Consider the following 17,887-nt stretch of genomic DNA (forward strand, 5'->3'; position numbering starts at 1 on the left):
TAATTAATGATCGTGACTTAAAACTGGTTCTATCTCTGACGACCGTGAAACGACCCGTCGCTTCGGTCGCGTATCTGTCGTAAGGGGCGTCCCAGCGAGTGTTTCCATATAGTCGTAAGGGTCGTGAGGATTTTTTCCCAGACGACTGTTCCGACCTTACGACTTTTACGACTATATGGAAACCAGGCTTTATACTGCGGCGCGCGCATCGACGCAAGAACCATATTGATGGACAACATACTTCATAACTCGGGGGGGCGGGGCGGGGGGGTGACCACCTTGGCAGTTTGCGACGCGCGCTACCGTGGCCACCTTGGCAGTTTGCGCCCCCCGCTACCGTGACCACCTTAGCAGTTTGCGACCCGCGCTACCGTGACCACCTTGGCAGTTTGCGACGCGCGCTACCGTGGCCACCTTGGCAGTTTGCGCCCCCCGCTACCGTGACCACCTTGGCAGTTTGCGACGCGCGCTACCGTGGCCACCTTGGCAGTTTGCGCCCCCCGCTACCGTGACCACCTTGGCAGTTTGCGACGCGCGCTACCGTGGCCACCTTGGCAGTTTGCGCCCCCCGCTACCGTGATCACCTTGGCAGTTTGCGACGCGCGCTACCGTGGCCACCTTGGCAGTTTGCGCCCCCCGCTACCGTGACCACCTTGGCAGTTTGCGACGCGCGCTACCGTGGCCACCTTGGCAGTTTGCGCCCCCCGCTACCGTGACCACCTTGGCAGTTTGCGACGCGCGCTACCGTGGCCACCTTGGCAGTTTGCGCCCCCCGCTACCGTGACCACCTTGGCAGTTTGCGACGCGCGCTACCGTGGCCACCTTGGCAGTTTGCGCCCCCCGCTACCGTGACCACCTTGGCAGTTTGCGACGCGCGCTACCGTGGCCACCTTGGCAGTTTGCGCCCCCCGCTACCGTGACCACCTTGGCAGTTTGCGACGCGCGCTACCGTGGCCACCTTGGCAGTTTGCGCCCCCCGCTACCGTGACCACCTTGGCAGTTTGCGACGCGCGCTACCGTGGCCACCTTGGCAGTTTGCGCCCCCCGCCCCGCCCCCTGAGTTATGAAGTATGTTGTCCATGTGGCCACGGTAGCGCGCGGTGCAAACTGCCAAGGTGGCCACGGTAGCGCGCATGGCATTGTGAAAGGCGCAAAATGTTTGGGATGAAGGCTTATCACTGTAGATGTCCATCGTAAACGTGATCGAAGGCGAAGATTATGATCTATACTTCGCGTGTTACTGGGGAAGAGAATAAAGCATGTTAAAGTGTACAACCACGTGGACAACAATTATTTTTAACATTTTATTTTAAAAAAATAAATAGCAACCATTTACTAAAAACATGTCAACTCTAAACACAGTAACGTACCTAAATTGCTCGAGAAGCTTTTGAAGAGACTGATAAACTTATTCCATTAATGTCATAAAACCGTACCAGATTCGCTTTTCTAACATTGTATTTCACGTGTGACGACGCTATTACATGCAGCTCTGAAAAGAACGATTTGGAAAGATAAAAAAATTGTATGTACATGGTGGTCAATGTATGATTGTACATGGTGGTCAGTGGTTGATTGCACAAGCGGCCAGTGTTATAGTACATGACGATCAGTGTGTGATTGCACATGGTGATCGGTGTACGGTTTCACATAGTGGTCGGTGTACGGTTGCACATGGTGGTCAGTGTGTGATTGTACATGGTAGTCAGTGTGTGATTGCACATGGCGGTCAGTGTGTGATTTCACATGGTGGTCAGTGTATGATTGCATATGGTTGTCAGTGTGTGATTGCACATGGTGGTCAGTGTGTGATTTCACATGGTGGTCACTGTATGATTGCACATGGTGGTCAGTGTGTGATTGCACATGGTGGTCAGTGTGTGATTGCACATGGTGGTCAGTGTATGATTGCACATGGTGATCGGTGTACGGTTTCACATAGTGGTCGGTGTACGGTTGCACATGGTGGTCAGTGTGTGATTGTACATGGTAGTCAGTGTGTGATTGCACATGGCGGTCAGTGTGCTATTAGACTTGGTGGTCAGTGTATGATTGCATATGGTGGTCAGTGTGTGACTGCATATGGTTGTCAGTGTGTGATTGCACATGGTGGTCAGTGTGTGATTGTACATGGTGGTCAGTGTGTGATTGTACATGGTGGTCAGTGTGTGATTGCACATGGTGATCAGTCTGTGATTTCACATGGTGGTCAGTGTATGATTGTACATGGTGGTCAGTCTGTGATTGTACATGGTGTTGAGTGTGTGATTGCACATGTCGGTCAGTCTGTGATTGCACATGGTGGTCAGTCTGTGATTGTACATGGTGTTGAGTGTGTGATTGCACATGTCGGTCAGTCTGTGATTGCACATGGTGGTCAGTGTGTGATTGCACATGGTGGTCAGTCTGTGATTGCACATGGTGGTCAGTGTATGATTGTACATGGTGGTCAGTCTGTGATTGCACATGGTGGTCAGTGTGTGATTGCACATGTCGGTCAGTCTGTGATTGCACATGGTGGTCAGTGTGTGATTGCACATGGTGGTCAGTCTGTGATTGCACATGGTGGTCAGTGTATGATTGCATATGGTGGTCAGTCTGTGATTGCACATGGTGGTCAGTGTATGATTGTACATGGTGGTCAGTCTGTGATTGCACATGGTGTTGAGTGTGTGATTTCACATGGTGGTCAGTGTGTGATTGCACATGGTGGTCTCTGTATGATTGTACATGGCGGTCAGTGTATGATTGCACATGGTGATCAGTGTGGCGACCTCATTCGCTGTATCCTCCTAAGGGTCCCCCATGGTGGTTTGACTATGTGCATTATTTTAGAACGTGTAGTCGACATTATTTATTTATTTATTTATTTCTCTTCGTTGTTTAAGGGTCCCACATGGACAGGACGAAGTGGAGTCCATGTACACATGACTAACACTCGCATCACGGACCCAGAGATTCTAGAATACAGGTTTGTAAAAAGGCCGCACACACCGATCATCTTGTAGAAGTCATCGGCTTGTCTTTACTGGAAGGTCCGCGATATCGATGTCTGTTGTCGCATGCAAGGATTCGCTTGAAGAAGCTGCGCTCTACGACTTCACTGATTTATTTGACTAGTAAACAACTCAAGTTAACAACATACAGTCTGTCTTTTGCAATCCTTCTGTAGCATTTTATGTTCAACCAAGGCTCCCTAGCGAGCTATTTCGGTAATGTGATAATAAGTGTTGTCGTTGTTATATTTATTCATGTTTCCTTTTTTCGTGTTTTCTATTTCTATTCATTCACAGATTCATCGTGGTTCCCTTACGTAACATTTTTTCAACTTGACCCCTTTTCAATCAGGAACATCATTAAATCATAGCGAATATATCTATAGGAAGATTTTTAAGCAGATATTGGATGGTGAAAACTAAATAAACCCAACTTAAAAATTGGCGATGATATTTAAAGTTAAAGAGCAAAATGTTACAAAAAGGAACACCCTTTAGGTTTCAGCCAACAAAAATACAGAAAAACCGAAATCACGCTGTATCGTCGGCATATATCATCTATCTGGACTTTAGCATACCCCTCCTAGCTTCCTAACCTGCTTTGATTTGCGTAGAATTTTCGAGGCTTCAAGACCGTGCTCAGACCAATGGACTTTATGGGGACCCGTGCCAATCATAAGATTCAAATTTAACGCAGTTAAAGTCACCTCACAAAAAAGCGTAAAATCGATCGAATTCTTCCGCTTGAGGCCCCTCAACTCGTTGTACGCATAGAAGGATAGTTAAGTAAGATTCTCTCAAAATTTGGTTACATTTCACCTAAATATAAATGATTTATAAAGAAAACTCGAGCGAAATTGTCCTCAGAGGCGAATCCAAAAATACTCAAATTTTGGCAGTTTCTATCCGGCCCGAGAGATTTGAAACAAATACCCAATGAAGCGGTGGATCGTTTTGCTTATGCATGTATAAAAGAGATCAAATATTGGCGGGGAACATATCCAAGAAGTAAAGCAAGAACTTAGAAGAAATTGCTTTTTTGATTTTTTTCCTGGACCCGCTGAAAATGCTTAAATGTTACAAAAAGGAACATTTTGGGGTGCTATAACCAGTGCAGGATAAAAAGTATTTTATTTAAAAAGATTTTTATTTCTATGCAATTCTAGGTTTGATAATGTTTTATAGGTTTGTTCATAGCAAAGAAATATATATGTGAGATCACAATAATATTTTATTGAAATATATGTCAGGTTACGAAAAGGAACGACCGCGAAAATCATGTCTCTTTTAGTGTAACAATTATCAGAAAAATTAGGTTTATTTATGTTTAAAATCATGGTAAAACAACTAAAAACTGAAGCAGGGATAGACAACCATTCGATTCAGAGAGTAGTTGTTACTATTTTCATTTTCTGTGTTTCAGTTTTTTGGTCAAATCTCCAAGGATAATAGGCACATTTTGAATTCTCCGCTATATTGCTTCGATATTTGCAGCTTCTTTGCAGCCTCTTGAAAGACGTATAACACAAGCAAGCCTAACAAGAATCGTCAGATGCTATTCGTATTTGCTTTTCCTGAGTTTAATAGCTCTTTGAATTAAAATGACTGAGATATGACGATTCTTGGAGACTGGGTAAAATGCATCATTCGTGTGCTGTATCAAAATTTATAAGGTTTTCGCTATTTCCTTGACTTTTGCAATTTTTAGCAGCCTCTAGGAAAGCGGATAACTCAAACTGGCCTTAAAGGAATCATAATCTGCTATTCGTCTTTCCTCAAACTACACATGGATTGAAAGTGCTCAGAGATGGGTGTACTCATAGAAACATATTACAGCCTTACAGGGCAGCTTTATTAATAATGTCGCTTGCGGTTGCTGCTCATAACGTCTCTGTGTATACATTTAAGTATAATAACGCCTCTTTGTATACATTTAAGTATAATAACATCTCTGTGTATACATTTAAGTATAATAACGTCTCTGTGTATAAATTTAAGTATAATAACGTATCTGTGTATACATTTAAGTATAATAACGCCCCTTTATATACATTTAAATATAATAATGTCTCTGTGTTCCGTATGAACAAACAAGTCATTAACAACAATTTTAGTGAATCCTTCGGATCCTCTTGCGCAAACATTTTTAACAACTGAACTTACTACAAACGCGAAAATGGCTGAAAACGGCTGAAAATGCCTGGAGTGGTCATTAGATTGTTTCTACTACTTTGACTTCTTAGCTTTGTTGCGCTCTGCACGCACCTTGTCAGCAAGTTGTTGTGGAGTAAACGCAGACAACTCTTTCTTGGCCTCGTCATCTCTCATGACTCGTTCCATCAAGGCTTTTCTCTCGATCCTGTTATTGTTGTGTAGGAGATCATGAAACAGTCGCAGACAGAGATTAGACTGCAAATCTGTAAATACTTGAGACCCCTTACTCTTGAGGCATGATTCTTCAGCATCTTCCCGGCCCAACATTCTTTCCATCTTCTCTTGTTGGGACATTTTCTCTGTGGGGAGGCAAGGGCTCGCTTGTGTATTTTCTTTCCTCATCAAGCTCCTTACTTTATCGTAAACCTTCAAGGCGTCGATATGCGCCAGAAGGGGTTGCTTGGGTATTTCTTGCTTCACGGCATCTAACCGAAGCTTGCATTCTTCAATGGCATCCTTAAATGCCATTTGGATAGCCTCCTCTTCTTTCTCTGTCCAGTGGTGACGACCAGACTTTTCTGCTTCCCCATTCTTCACAGGCAGGGCTTCACTTGCTTCTACATGTGATGCCCCTTCCGCATACATGATATTTCTGAGCGCCAGAGAGGTTTTTGCAGCCGACTTAGACTTCTGCCTAACGAGATAGAATTTTTCGGCGGTCTTTTGATTGTGTCCCATGAGGTCGGCTAGGTCCTTCCTCAGATGTTGGTGCTCTTCGTGGACCACGGAAACAGCTGCTTTACGGAATGAAGCTGCATTTACTCTAATCTTCTCGACAGCCTTTTGCCAAAACGAATTAAGTTGAGCAGATATCATGGATGATGTCATCTCACTCGCTGTGAAGCTGATGAAAACCTTCTCATCGGGATCTGTTCCTGCTCCGCTGACCTTGTTTCTCATGTATTTTACATACGCCTTTAGCCAGGTGAAGACTGTGGGACTTAGCACTACATGGGCTGGGCCTGCCGAGGCAGATGTCTTGTGCTTCAAAATGGTGACAATCATTTCATCGCCATCTTTCGTGGCTCTATCTAGATCCCGCAAAGTCATATTTGCGAGCGGGCCAGCTCTACATGCATTCTCGATGCATAGGCGAGTGATGAGATGGTCTCTGACAGTACAAAAGTCTGTCTGACCCGGGGACCCTTCCTTTTCCATGTATCTTCCCAGTGTCGAGATTGCCGCTCTTACTGGAGCCGACTTAGAAAACTTCTGGACGTCCTCCGGGGTTATGAGTTTCTCTAGTTCTTCTTGATGCTTCTCCCATCTTCTTTCTTTGAACGGCTTCTTAAAGGAAGCCGACCACTCTTGGACTTGCACTCTGACCTTCGTCACATGCTCTTCTGTTAGCTTTAGGTCTTCTAACTTTTCCACAACAAGGAAACGGAGAAATCTTGATAATGAACCTAAATATGCCTTGCAGGTCCCTGGCTTCCTGTTACGTTCCAATTTCTGTAACCATTTGTCTCGAAGATGCTTCTTATTCAGGATGCTGTCGATGCGCAGCTCATCTGGATCTACATCCTTGATGATTGCGTGAACCTGTGCAACATATTGCTTAGCGGTACGCAACTCTCTTCTACCTCCATCGATACCTTGAAGCCATTGTAAAAATGCGTCCAATATCTTATCTGTGTCATCGTTTCTGCCTTCATCATCTTTCATCAGCGTTTCTGCCTTCATCATCAATTCATCTTCTTCATCGGTAACATCGATATCATTATCCTCATCATCATTACCACAACCTTCATTATCTTCGTTTTCATCCTCATCTTCGCCATCTGGCTCGTAGTCTTTGTCTTCTATCTCCTCTGCTGGGCTCGACGTTGATAAGTCATCCTTTTCCTTGCTATTGCCTGCTGCAGTTGCTTTCCATAGTGTCGGTGAAGATTGTTCTCCTGCCAATCCCCCAGTTGTTCTCTTCTTGACAACCTTTGGAGTGTCGGTGTGAATATCGGCTAGCGCGCGCTTAAGAAAGATGCTCCTCTTCTTTCCAATCGGCGACGAAGGGATAACTTCATCACTATCGTCATCACTTGAGCTGTATTTGTGTTGATCTACTTGACCTCCTCTCATTATAGCTTTTGCTTTTTCGGATTTTCTATGGATTTCCTGGAGGCACATTTCTTCTTCATTAGATGACATTGTACTGGATTGACTGCTCTTGCTTTGGCTTTGGCCCTTACCCTTGCTTTGGCTCTGGCTCTGGGGATCGGGCTCTTGCTCGGGCTCGGACTCGGTGTCAGAGGAGATCTCTACTACACACTCTTCCTGGAAATCTTCGCCTATCTCTTCCCATCGCGATTCTTTCAATAGCTGTTTGTATCTCTCGTCGTGTCGACTTAACTTATGTTTTGCATTCAGGTGGTTGTGCAACCTTCGCACGATCAGGTTGCACCCTGGGAACGAACAAACCCGACGTTTGTAAGTCCGCTTGGCTCTTTGCTCTGGGACAGCCTCTGACTTCGTTCTTTTTGCCCTAAGGTCGAACACAGACAGTGCCTCTAATGCCTTTTCGCGGCTCCATTTGTGCACTGTTATCAAATGGCGAGGGAGGTGAATCACTTCTTTCTGACAGGCAGGCACTGGACAGCGATGTTTCTGTCTTTTATATGATTTCTCCATTTTGACTGGGTCACAGCTAGCCATCTTATGATAGAAACAGAACATAGTAATCATAACCTGCGCAACAGGCGTCCCTTTTTAGGGCCTAAATCGCCCTATTGCCCCTCACATGTGTTACTGGATATTCTAGTGAGCTATGGGGGGCTCCCATACAAATATCCAGAGCATTTCATCCGCATGGTGTTGGGGCACCGTAAAGAAAGCAAACGCGGTACTTACCTTTAAACGTCGTCTGGACTTCAAAATGAGAGGAAGACGTTATCGATTGAGCCTTGCTTGTTTAATTACATGCTCCCCTCAATGTGGGATGTAAACCTTAATATTTTAGTGTTTAAAACGCTCATGAATCGACAAAAATGTGTATCGGTGTATATCATTAAATAAAAACAAATTCAGCGAATTAAATAGAAGCAAGGATGTCACTGGCTGCGTATTATTGATGAAGAGCGTTACTACGCATGCGTATTATTGATGATATCAATGATGGAGCACCGACATTATCAATCTTATTCTACAACTTATTGTTACACTAATATGTACTTATACAATGTAGGAGATAAGAATAAAATGTTTTATTTGTCGTTTAAATAGGGTTTGGATATTTACTGTAGAATTCAGTTTCTGAATTTAGCCCTATTTTCTAAGGTTACCAAAAGGAACACCCAAAGTTACGAAAGGGAACATGTGCTCCTTTTTGTAACTTGGCTTAGGTTACAAAAAGGATCACAAATGTTACAAAAGGGAGCACATGGTTACAAAAAGGAACATATGCTCCTTTTTGTAACTTGGCCTATGTTACAAAAAGGAGCACTGTTCCCTTTCGTAACCAAACCTTGGTTACAAAAAGGAACAAAGTTACAAAAAGGAACACGACTCGGTTACAAAAAGGCCCATGAATCTATTCATTCATTCATTCATTCGTTCGTTCGTTCGTTCGTTCATTCATTCATTCATTAATTTATTCGTGTCTTCGTCCATCGTGGTACCTTTGTCGCAAACCACCCATTAGCTAGCTAGGGGCAATTATTTTATTTAAAGATAAAGTTAACACACGATGTCTACAAAAACTCGTCCAGACTCGCTCTTACACGCTAGCGATCCATAACCATAATTTTGAGCGAAGAGAGAGGGAATTAATTTAGTTTTCTCCTACCTGTAATACATTCTTTATTCAGTCGGACCTACCAGTTTTAGAGGGATGGGATGGGATGGGATGGGGAGGTTATCTGAACCCTCTGACCTTCTTCTGGTATCAAACCTTCTATGCGGAACAGTTGTTGGCTGATAACCTCGAGATTTTGTCTAACGATATTCTCAATCTACACAGGTATCCCATAGTCCTACGACGTTTCCATCTGAACCCAGGGACGGGCGGTCTCGGTCTGCACAGGGGAGGGGACGGGATTGTTCGTGAGCTGCTCTTTAGGAGGCATATAACACTCTCCGTACTAACGGAAAGGCGCGCATTCCAACCATACGGTCTCGAGGGTGAGTCCTGGGGGATGACTACAAATAAAGGGGGGAGGGGTGGGGTGATATCACATGGGAGGGGACGGTAATGTTCGGGGGCTGCTCTTTAGCTCGAAAGACCCAAATTTCATACGTTTGGTTTACGGTCCCGAAGGTGAGCTCTGAGGAATGAGGCGGGGGTGGGGGGTGGGGGGGGGGGGGGGGGGCAAAAGTGTCACCAGTTTACTTCGGGTCGATTACGTAACAATCTTCGATGGATTTTAACGGGAACGCGAAAAATATTACAAAGTACGAAAGCAGTGTGTCTATTGGAAGTTTCTTTGATAATGTGACTGATTATTAAAAGCTGATGGATTCTATTTTGTTTTTAAACGGTTGAGGTTTCCGTCGGACCACCGGAAGTAAACTGGTGACGATGCGGCTTTAACACTTTATGCTGACGAAAACTCACGAGTTTTAACCATACAGTCTTAAAGATAAGTTATGAGGTATGGGGTAGTTAGGAGGGGAGGGCGTGGTGAATACCTAAGGGGTTATTGGCTAATTTTAACCACACAGTCTTCAAGATAACTTATGAGGTATGAGGTAGTAGGGAGGGGAGGGCGGGGTGAATACCTTAGGGGGGTATTGGCTATTTAGGCACTCGCTTGAACAGTCATCGTCGACGTTATCCGTGATAGATCGACCATTAACTATTACTGTCTCTCCCTTGTGGAAATGTCACTAACCTCTAGCACTCTCTTTCTAGGTGGTCTGCCAGGTGCTCGCGGGCTCAACTTGCTCATCCGTTCCGGGCGCGATCCAATCAATTTAGGCGGGAAAACGTGCATAAATGTAGAACCAGGGGTAAGAAGAACGGCCTGAATTCCAAATTCTCCTAACCTGACTTCTTTGTCTGTCACTAGTCTAGTGTTTGAAATTTTCGGCTTGATCATATTTTTTTTTATGTATGTATTAATATGAATATATCTGTACATTTGATAATAGGATGTGTTCAGGATTCAAACCCCAGGGGGTGGGGGGTACGGATCTCAAGATGGCATGCAGGGTGATGAAGAGGGGAGACCCCTGAAGAGAAAGCGACAGCACCCAACCCAGCTTTACGAAGAAAGAGGATCGCTCCACGACTACAAGCTTATGCAGTGTTCAGCGTAACGCCGTCACAGAATGACCGAGTACAGTCACGCAATCCACCGGTACTGTTAATATGATAATGATGGCACGAATGTCACGCAATCGTTATGAAACGTAGCGTAACGGGGACACCATAACTGGACGCCCTGTCACGTGATCTACAGGTACTGCAGTCCCAATGAGGAAAGCGTATGTGTCACGCAGATGGGAAGTGTTACATGTAACGCAATGTGATCGTTACGTGACACACAGTCATGCGATTAAGAAGTTTGAGCAACTAAAACGGCGCGAGTGCTTTTTGTCACTCGAAAAACGATGCGTGTAAAAAAAGTTTCTTGAGAATATTTTTACTTATTTTACCAACTTTTTTTAAAGCAAAATTACCATGATTAGTAGATAGGTGGGTTCAAAGCACTGTAGGATTTTCATAGCATATCATATCATTTATTATACAATTATAGAATTACAGGAAGAATTTATAGAGTAGATAATAAACGTTGAAGGGGATTACGATTACTTGAGTAAACAAGGGCTGGAGGATAAGAAATCACTAACACTTAAATGTTGCACTTGAAATGGATGTACATGGAACGGAGGGACAAACGATGGTTTTTCACATCTTTATTAGGTCAAACTTATAGCAATTGAATACGATACATTCAAATACAATACTAGATATGAGTTCCATATGGGGCCCGCGTCACGCAATTCGCCAAAATGACAAAATTATTAGCTTTTTTGTGTCAATTCTCAACAATTTTCGTAATGACGATTTGTACCTTATAGGGTTCCCACGGGTCCATAAAATCCTAGAAAGTCATGGAATTTAGAGAACTTTTTTCCTAGGCCTGGAAAGTCATGGAAAAAAAAATAAAACAAAAAAATAAAAAACCCGAAGTCATTAAATGTTATGAAAAGAAAAGATAATAGTTTTACGAATGAATGTTTTTTTTTTATAATATTAAAAGGTAATTAAAAGTCTGAAATCGTGGGAACCCCGTTAAAACACTAAGCTACATTAACGCAGAATGACCTAAAGTAGAAAGGGCAATTTTAACCAGGCTTTTTTGTGACTCAACCCGAGCGGAGTTTGAGGCGTGGTTAGAAAAAAGAGAAGGAACCCTAGGTTTGTTGTAGATACAAGATAAAATTAATGAGTTTTTAGCAATACTGTCTAATATGGGTACGTCAATTGGTTTATAAATACATGTTTTTACGAATATCTTCAATGTGATTTTTTTAGCCTTGTAGATGTAAGAGAATGAGAAAATATGACGGTATTTTTCTTAACTAATATCCTTATTAATCAAGCTTAATCGAAATACAAAAGTGTTTTTTTTATAATTTAGTATCGTAGCGTGTCGCCATAGCAGCCCTACCAGTCGCAAACCCTTGTTTTCTAGACCCAGGCTCCCCCCGACTCTTCCTTTCATTCACACACCAACAACAAAACAGGCGTAGAGCGGCGCTACGCATACCAGGAATACGCCAAAAATAAATCACAGGATTCAAACACGAGTTGAAAAACGTGAGCGTGACAGCCCATGGAAAGGCGTGACGCTTGAGTGAAGTCACGCCAGCTATATACGCGATCCAAATAAACATAACCGGAAGTAAGCAAGCTAGAAATGCTCCTATGATGTAACGCAATGTGACGGTGATGCGGCGTTCTTTGAGTAACGCAGCGGTCACGTAACGCTGTATGGGAATCATGGTCATTTTTCTAAACTCCGCTCGGATTGTTAAAACCAGCGCACAATGGAAAAAGACTGGGGTGAGTACGAGGACGCAGCACGTGACAGCGGTGCATATCTCACGCATGCGGTTTGACATCCCGTACAGAATCACGCTCAGCCACATGATCCAAACTACCCAGCATGCACCGCTCACAGTTAATACCTTCCGACGGGTTACCTTTGTTTTGTATTTGAGCGGCTGCGATAAAGCCTCCCAGCGGTCCCAGCTGAAGACTGAAATCTGCACGAGTGAGCCGCCCGCACTGACATACATGCTGTACCTCGTGACGTCAAACAGGCGTGAAAACGCGCATGCGTCAGGGTGAGACGCCTTCAGGAAAAGAAAAGCCGAGAACATAGGGACGCTGACCACGCCTACAAGCAGATCGCTGACTGTTAGACTGCAGAGGATTAAGTTCGCTGGTGTTTGTAGTCGTGCATTGCGTTGAATGACCGCCAAGAAAGCCACGCAGCTAACAACGACGAAGCCACCGATTGGGAGAACGAGAGATGCTATGAGCACGTCCACGTTCAGGTGGTCAGTGGCGTTGGCCGCTATTGCGCATGTGATGTTAGGCATGCTTCTTTGAGATTCAGTTTCTTGAGGCGTTTATTTCGTCGTTAATAAAGCCACTCCCTCTTTCAAAGATGGAAACTAGAGGGTAAAAACGATAGCACCGTATAAAAATCGCTCTCTTTGTCCTGTAGTGGCAACTAGATGATGATAGACTTGTACCACAGCCCTATGCCAGACTTTGATGAAAACACTGTGTCAGAAATAACACTTTTTAAGGTGAAAACAACTCGATGATTTTTCCTTGGTCTGGTCTTATGCCCCGCGGTGTTTCTTGAGTGCTTGTATGGAGCACTTTTCACTAACGCTTTATACTCCTCGATAACCAATCTCAACCCGTCGTTTGATCTTTTCCTGTTTCCTACATGCAATATGTTCCATTTTTCAAATGCACTGTTAACCAAGACTGGCGTCTTGTTGATTCTGTTCTTCTTCCCGTCTTATTGACTGTTCTCCTTTCTTTTGCTGTAAGAGTTTAGCTAGAACTAGTGGCGTCTTGTTGATTCTTTTCTTCTACCCGTCTTATTGTCTGTTCTCCTTTCTTTTGATGTAAGAGTCTATAGCGGCTTGTTATCTGTAGTCGTTGATAACCTCGAAAATTGAATAGAGGGCATATTATTATTGACTGTTCTCCTTTCTTTTGAGGTAAGAGTTTAGCTAGAACTAGTGGTGTTTTGTTGATTCTGTTCTTCTTTCCGTCTTTTGTCTGTTCTCCCTCCTTTTGCTGTAAGAGTCTAACGGCTTGTCATTTGTAGTCGTTGAGAACCTTGAAAGTTGAATAGAGGGCATAAAGAGATCTTTAGCACTTAATCGCTTATCAAGGAAGCTTTTTGATATATATCTATATATAAATGCTGTTTGCCCCAAGCTGAAGTTTACCCTGTGACGCGTGTTACCATGGCCACCAATACAAGTTTTTGGAAAGTTAGCCAATCAGGCAGAACTGGTTGAAAAGTCTGCTGAAAAGCTGCCACCTCGCAGCTGGGCCTTGCTAGATTACGAGGGCGCACTAGGAAACGTGGCCTAGCCGTGTTCTAGGCACATATTTAGGCGCAATATATGGCGCCGCCATAGACACGTGTCTGGTCACGGAACATAGCTTATGGAGGGAAACCGAACAACCATATCAAGCTGTCCAGCCTAGCCACACGTTCTTAGATGGGCCTCTGATTGGGTGTCCTCTGGGATGAGTTTTGACTCCACAGATTCTTTCCAGCTCCCGCTTGCCTCATGGCGAACACAGGGGCCCCAAACAGAACGCCAGGCACTAAAGGCCAGGATGCATGTGACCCCCTCTCCCCCCCTTGAAACATGAAAAGCATCACGTGACTTCATCAATCTTCCTCTAAACAGTGGTAATTTTATGACAAGCCTGTTCTACCCCGACCCCCGACCCCTGGGGTTATTGAAGGCATCAAAACAAGCCTTATCGCCCCCAACCCCCTCCCCGTGGGAAGCATTACGTGACTTCATTATCTCTCTTTCTTTCTCTAAACAGCAGTAGTTTTGGCTCCGCACCTGCCAACAGATTCATCGAAGCTTCTACGGAAACTAGTTCACTGAACATGCCCCGATAGCAGGAGCACAATATTCGGGCCTTTAGTGATAGTTGACACTTGTTTTTTGATGAATTGACGCCTTTACAACTTACAAATCTATTACAATAAAAACTACAGACAGAAATCTAAGACCCTCAGGCTACATCAAGTTAGTGAAATTAGAAAACATTTTGACAATTATCAAAATACCAAATTAGGTACCTTTTTTCTGACAATTTTGGCTCTAAAGAAATCTTTGGTATCTCAGTAAAATGCTGTTTTCTTGAGCTCCCTAGCCCATTCATTTTGGCCAAAATTTTTATTTATCATCAAGATCACAACAGCCGCATATAGCATTTCATAAAAACCAAGAGAGCATAAGATATGTTATGCTCTCTTGTAAAAACTCATCGCAACAGGAAAACATTACTAAAGAGCAATAACATGCGTTTTATTCGCTGTGTTTTCGAGATTAAAAAGAAAAAATGGATTTATAACAAACGAAGATCCATACAGGAGCTAGCTAAAATGTTTTAAGGAAGCTGGTGACATTTAATAATAGAGGTTGGATGAATGAAAAGCGCTTTATTTAATTATGTGCACTTCCTCGCCTTCAAATCTCTTTAATGTGAAAATAGTGTATTACCATAACGAGCTGTGCTTTTGAGTAGCGTTTTATTATCTCCCACAAAGTGTCGTGCGGTATTCTGTTTTTTTTTTTGTTGTTGTTGTTGATCAGAAGAGAACTATTAAAAAACGCAGTGGCTATATGCCCGACTGTCGGGAGAGGTCCTCGGTGGACTAAATGCCCGACAGTTTCCAATTTTTTCAATTAACCCAGTAAATTGTCGACCTAGTAAGTTCAAAGAATTCTATATTTGTTTAGAAAGGCAAGCAAATCTTAATTGAGCTTTGTTGTCGGTATTGAAAGTTTTTTCTTGCTTGTATACACCATAAAATCGCTATTTTAGTATCACTAGTGTCAATTTTATCTGCTACAATAAAACAGTCGAGAAAGGTGTTAAGAGTGTATACAAGCAAGAAAAAATATTCAACTAAAAAAAAAGCTCAATTCAGATTTGCTTGCAATTTCTAAACTGATATGGAATACCTTGAGCTCGCAAGTTTGACAATTTACTATGATATTTTAGCAAATTGAGAACTGGCGACATTTAGCAGCATATTGTAGAAAAATTCTTAAATGGCACTAAAATTACGATTTTTAAGTGTACACCTTAAACAGAAAACATTCATTACCGACAACAAAATTCAGATTTAATTGCCCTTTTTCAACAAATATAGAATACTTTGAACTCACTAGGTCGACAACTTATAGGTTATTTGAATAAATATAAAACTGTCGGGCATTTAGTCCATTGAGGACCTTTCCCGACTGTCGGGCATATAGCCACTGCGATTCAGAAAAGAAAACTCCTTGATCTGAGTATTTCATTTTACGTAATCGAGCTCTTTCTGTTCATTGATAGAGTTCGAAGCGGTAGCAATGCAATTCTAAGACACCTTTAAATTTAATGATGAAAGATTTTGGAATTTTGTCTTATTGGTCTTGATGTGAAAAAGCCTTGTTCAAGTGACTAGCTCTCATGTTAAATCTAAAGTGGGTGCTGGAGTTCAAGTGTCAAATTTGAAATCTCTTGAAAATTTGCGTTTAATCTTCACATTGAATGAAAACTATTTTATGAAACTTAAATTTAGGTATAAAATAAAATTTCGACTCTTATGATATTTTAACTTTTAACAAAAAGTACCCCCATATTTAAGGGGTCTTTAATTCCCAAAATCCGTTCAATTCGTGAGAAAAAAAAACGAAAACTTAGAAGATTGAAGCATGATAAAGGTATTTATTTAAAGCAGCACGGAGGAAGAATTCTTACCTCGAAAGAAACGCACCACCTCGGTCCCTTTCGCAAATTTAGGAAACTCTTCCTTCGTTTTTCTGATTAAGCCTTAGTTCTATCGCTATTCGACTATACAGGCCGACAGTCTTCTAAATTGTTGGAATTTACTTGTGAAAAGTGCCAGCATTACCTTCCATGCAGGGCAGATATTTTGTTTTACTAGCTATTTGTCGGTTGCCTTTTTCTTAGCGCTCACAAAGGTAAAAAAAGTAAAGAATTCAACCCTACAAAGCTTATTCTGATATCCGGCACAGAAGGTGCTTTTGATTGTTAAATTAATCGATTTGAGTTGGTAGTGAATCAAGACACGTTGATGTTTGCTAATTACACTTTTCTAAAAATTGGTGGCTCAAATCAATTAGCTGCGTATACTTTAAGGTTCATCTGAAAACTTTTAAATTGACTCCATTTTCTTATCTCTCTGTAATAGCGGCCACCCATTGAATTTTATTTTAAATAAACAAGGCACTCAATTCTTTTTTGGGAATTAAATACAGTTCACGGTAAATAAAATATCTCGACCAACAGAAATGTATAGTTAACCGCACTGCAATTGAAATAAAATCACGATAGAATACGTTTTTTTCATCTTTGAGTTGAACTATAAAAAAAAAATGAAATCATACTTACTTCAACTTTCATCGAATTTAGGCATAAGAGAAAACATAAATCCTCTAGCTTCTAGCTTGCTTACGGAATTGCATTTTATGCCACTTCTCTGTTTTCTCTGTTTGGTGTTCTTGCGTTTATTTTACCGTGCATATCTCTCCCATAATCAGCAGTCGAATCTATTCGATGTTGAAGTCACGTGATCGATCACGTGCGCATGTGCAAAGGTAATGTTCAGGGTATTCTGGGTAATTTAGACTAGAAGACTCTGAAAAGGGGGAAGTCGGTTGAGTAAAGTGTCTGGTATCTTGCGAATTTTCTTCTTTGTTGTATTTGAGACAGTGATAGCCCATATGGAATCAAATTACGAAATATATGTATGGAGATATATTGTTCGAGAATGTTCGCCTACATTAATCTTGCTACGCCCACTTGAAAGTTATCTCCTTTATAGACAACTAGACCCTGCGCGCAGGGTTGACTGGGATACCTGAGATCTGTAACTTGTTTGAGCACTGTGTTGTGACATGTATGACAAAGATTTTCCTACCCACTTTGGATATAATAAAACTATAAATATAATCTTGGTTTTTATTGTAAATGCCATATCACAACACTGATTGGGGCAAGAAAGGTAGGATGCATCATCTTTTGAGGTGGCGGTGGACTCGAAGTGTGCTCCATTAAAGTAGATGGGGCTGATTGTCCTATTTTTTATGGTCTAAAAATCTTACAAAAAATATCTCCTCAGCAGACTAGCACCAAAAGAAAATCAAGGAAAGCTGAGAATGTGTATTAAAGTTGTTAAAACTTTATTTGGTTTACCACCCATAATGTGCTATCACTTAGGGGTGAATTTTTTTAACGCCCAAAGTGAGTCATATTGTATTATTAACAATATAATTTTATTGAAATTATATTTTAATAAAATATAATTTATAAATATGAAATTTTAATATTTAATTTATGTAGGTGCTAAGTAAACAACATTTATTTATTTTGAAGTCAAATGAGAGGGCTATAGAATATCCAGACTTGATTTAAATTAGAACATATACATATTTTCAAGATC

At 42.1% G+C, this 17,887-nt stretch overlaps 2 protein-coding genes across 2 annotated transcripts in view; one reads left to right on the forward strand and one right to left on the reverse strand.

The window, feature by feature from the left end:
• LOC116603342 (5-oxoprolinase) overlaps positions 1-11,661 on the forward strand; it is a 47,578-nt gene extending 35,917 nt beyond the window's left edge. Inside the window, exons 35-38 of the mRNA XM_048720696.1 lie at positions 2,889-2,971; positions 9,163-9,323; positions 10,054-10,151; positions 10,293-11,661. Of these exons, the coding sequence (XP_048576653.1) occupies positions 2,889-2,971; positions 9,163-9,323; positions 10,054-10,151; positions 10,293-10,460 (510 nt within the window). The 3' untranslated portion in view covers positions 10,461-11,661. The remainder of the gene's footprint in view (positions 1-2,888; positions 2,972-9,162; positions 9,324-10,053; positions 10,152-10,292) is intronic.
• On the reverse strand, positions 11,046-17,683 carry LOC5519544 (histamine H2 receptor). Its single transcript, XM_032364287.2, has 2 exons — positions 16,837-17,683; positions 11,046-13,515 (listed from the first exon to the last, which is right to left on the reverse strand). The coding sequence occupies exon 2, from the start codon at positions 12,753-12,755 to the stop codon at positions 11,778-11,780; it is 978 nt and encodes a 325-aa protein (XP_032220178.1). The 5' UTR covers positions 12,756-13,515; positions 16,837-17,683; the 3' UTR covers positions 11,046-11,777.
• Between the last annotated feature and the right edge of the window lie 204 nt (positions 17,684-17,887).

This window comes from Nematostella vectensis, chromosome 13 (genome assembly GCF_932526225.1).
Source record: "Nematostella vectensis chromosome 13, jaNemVect1.1, whole genome shotgun sequence".
NCBI lineage: Eukaryota > Metazoa > Cnidaria > Anthozoa > Actiniaria > Edwardsiidae > Nematostella > Nematostella vectensis.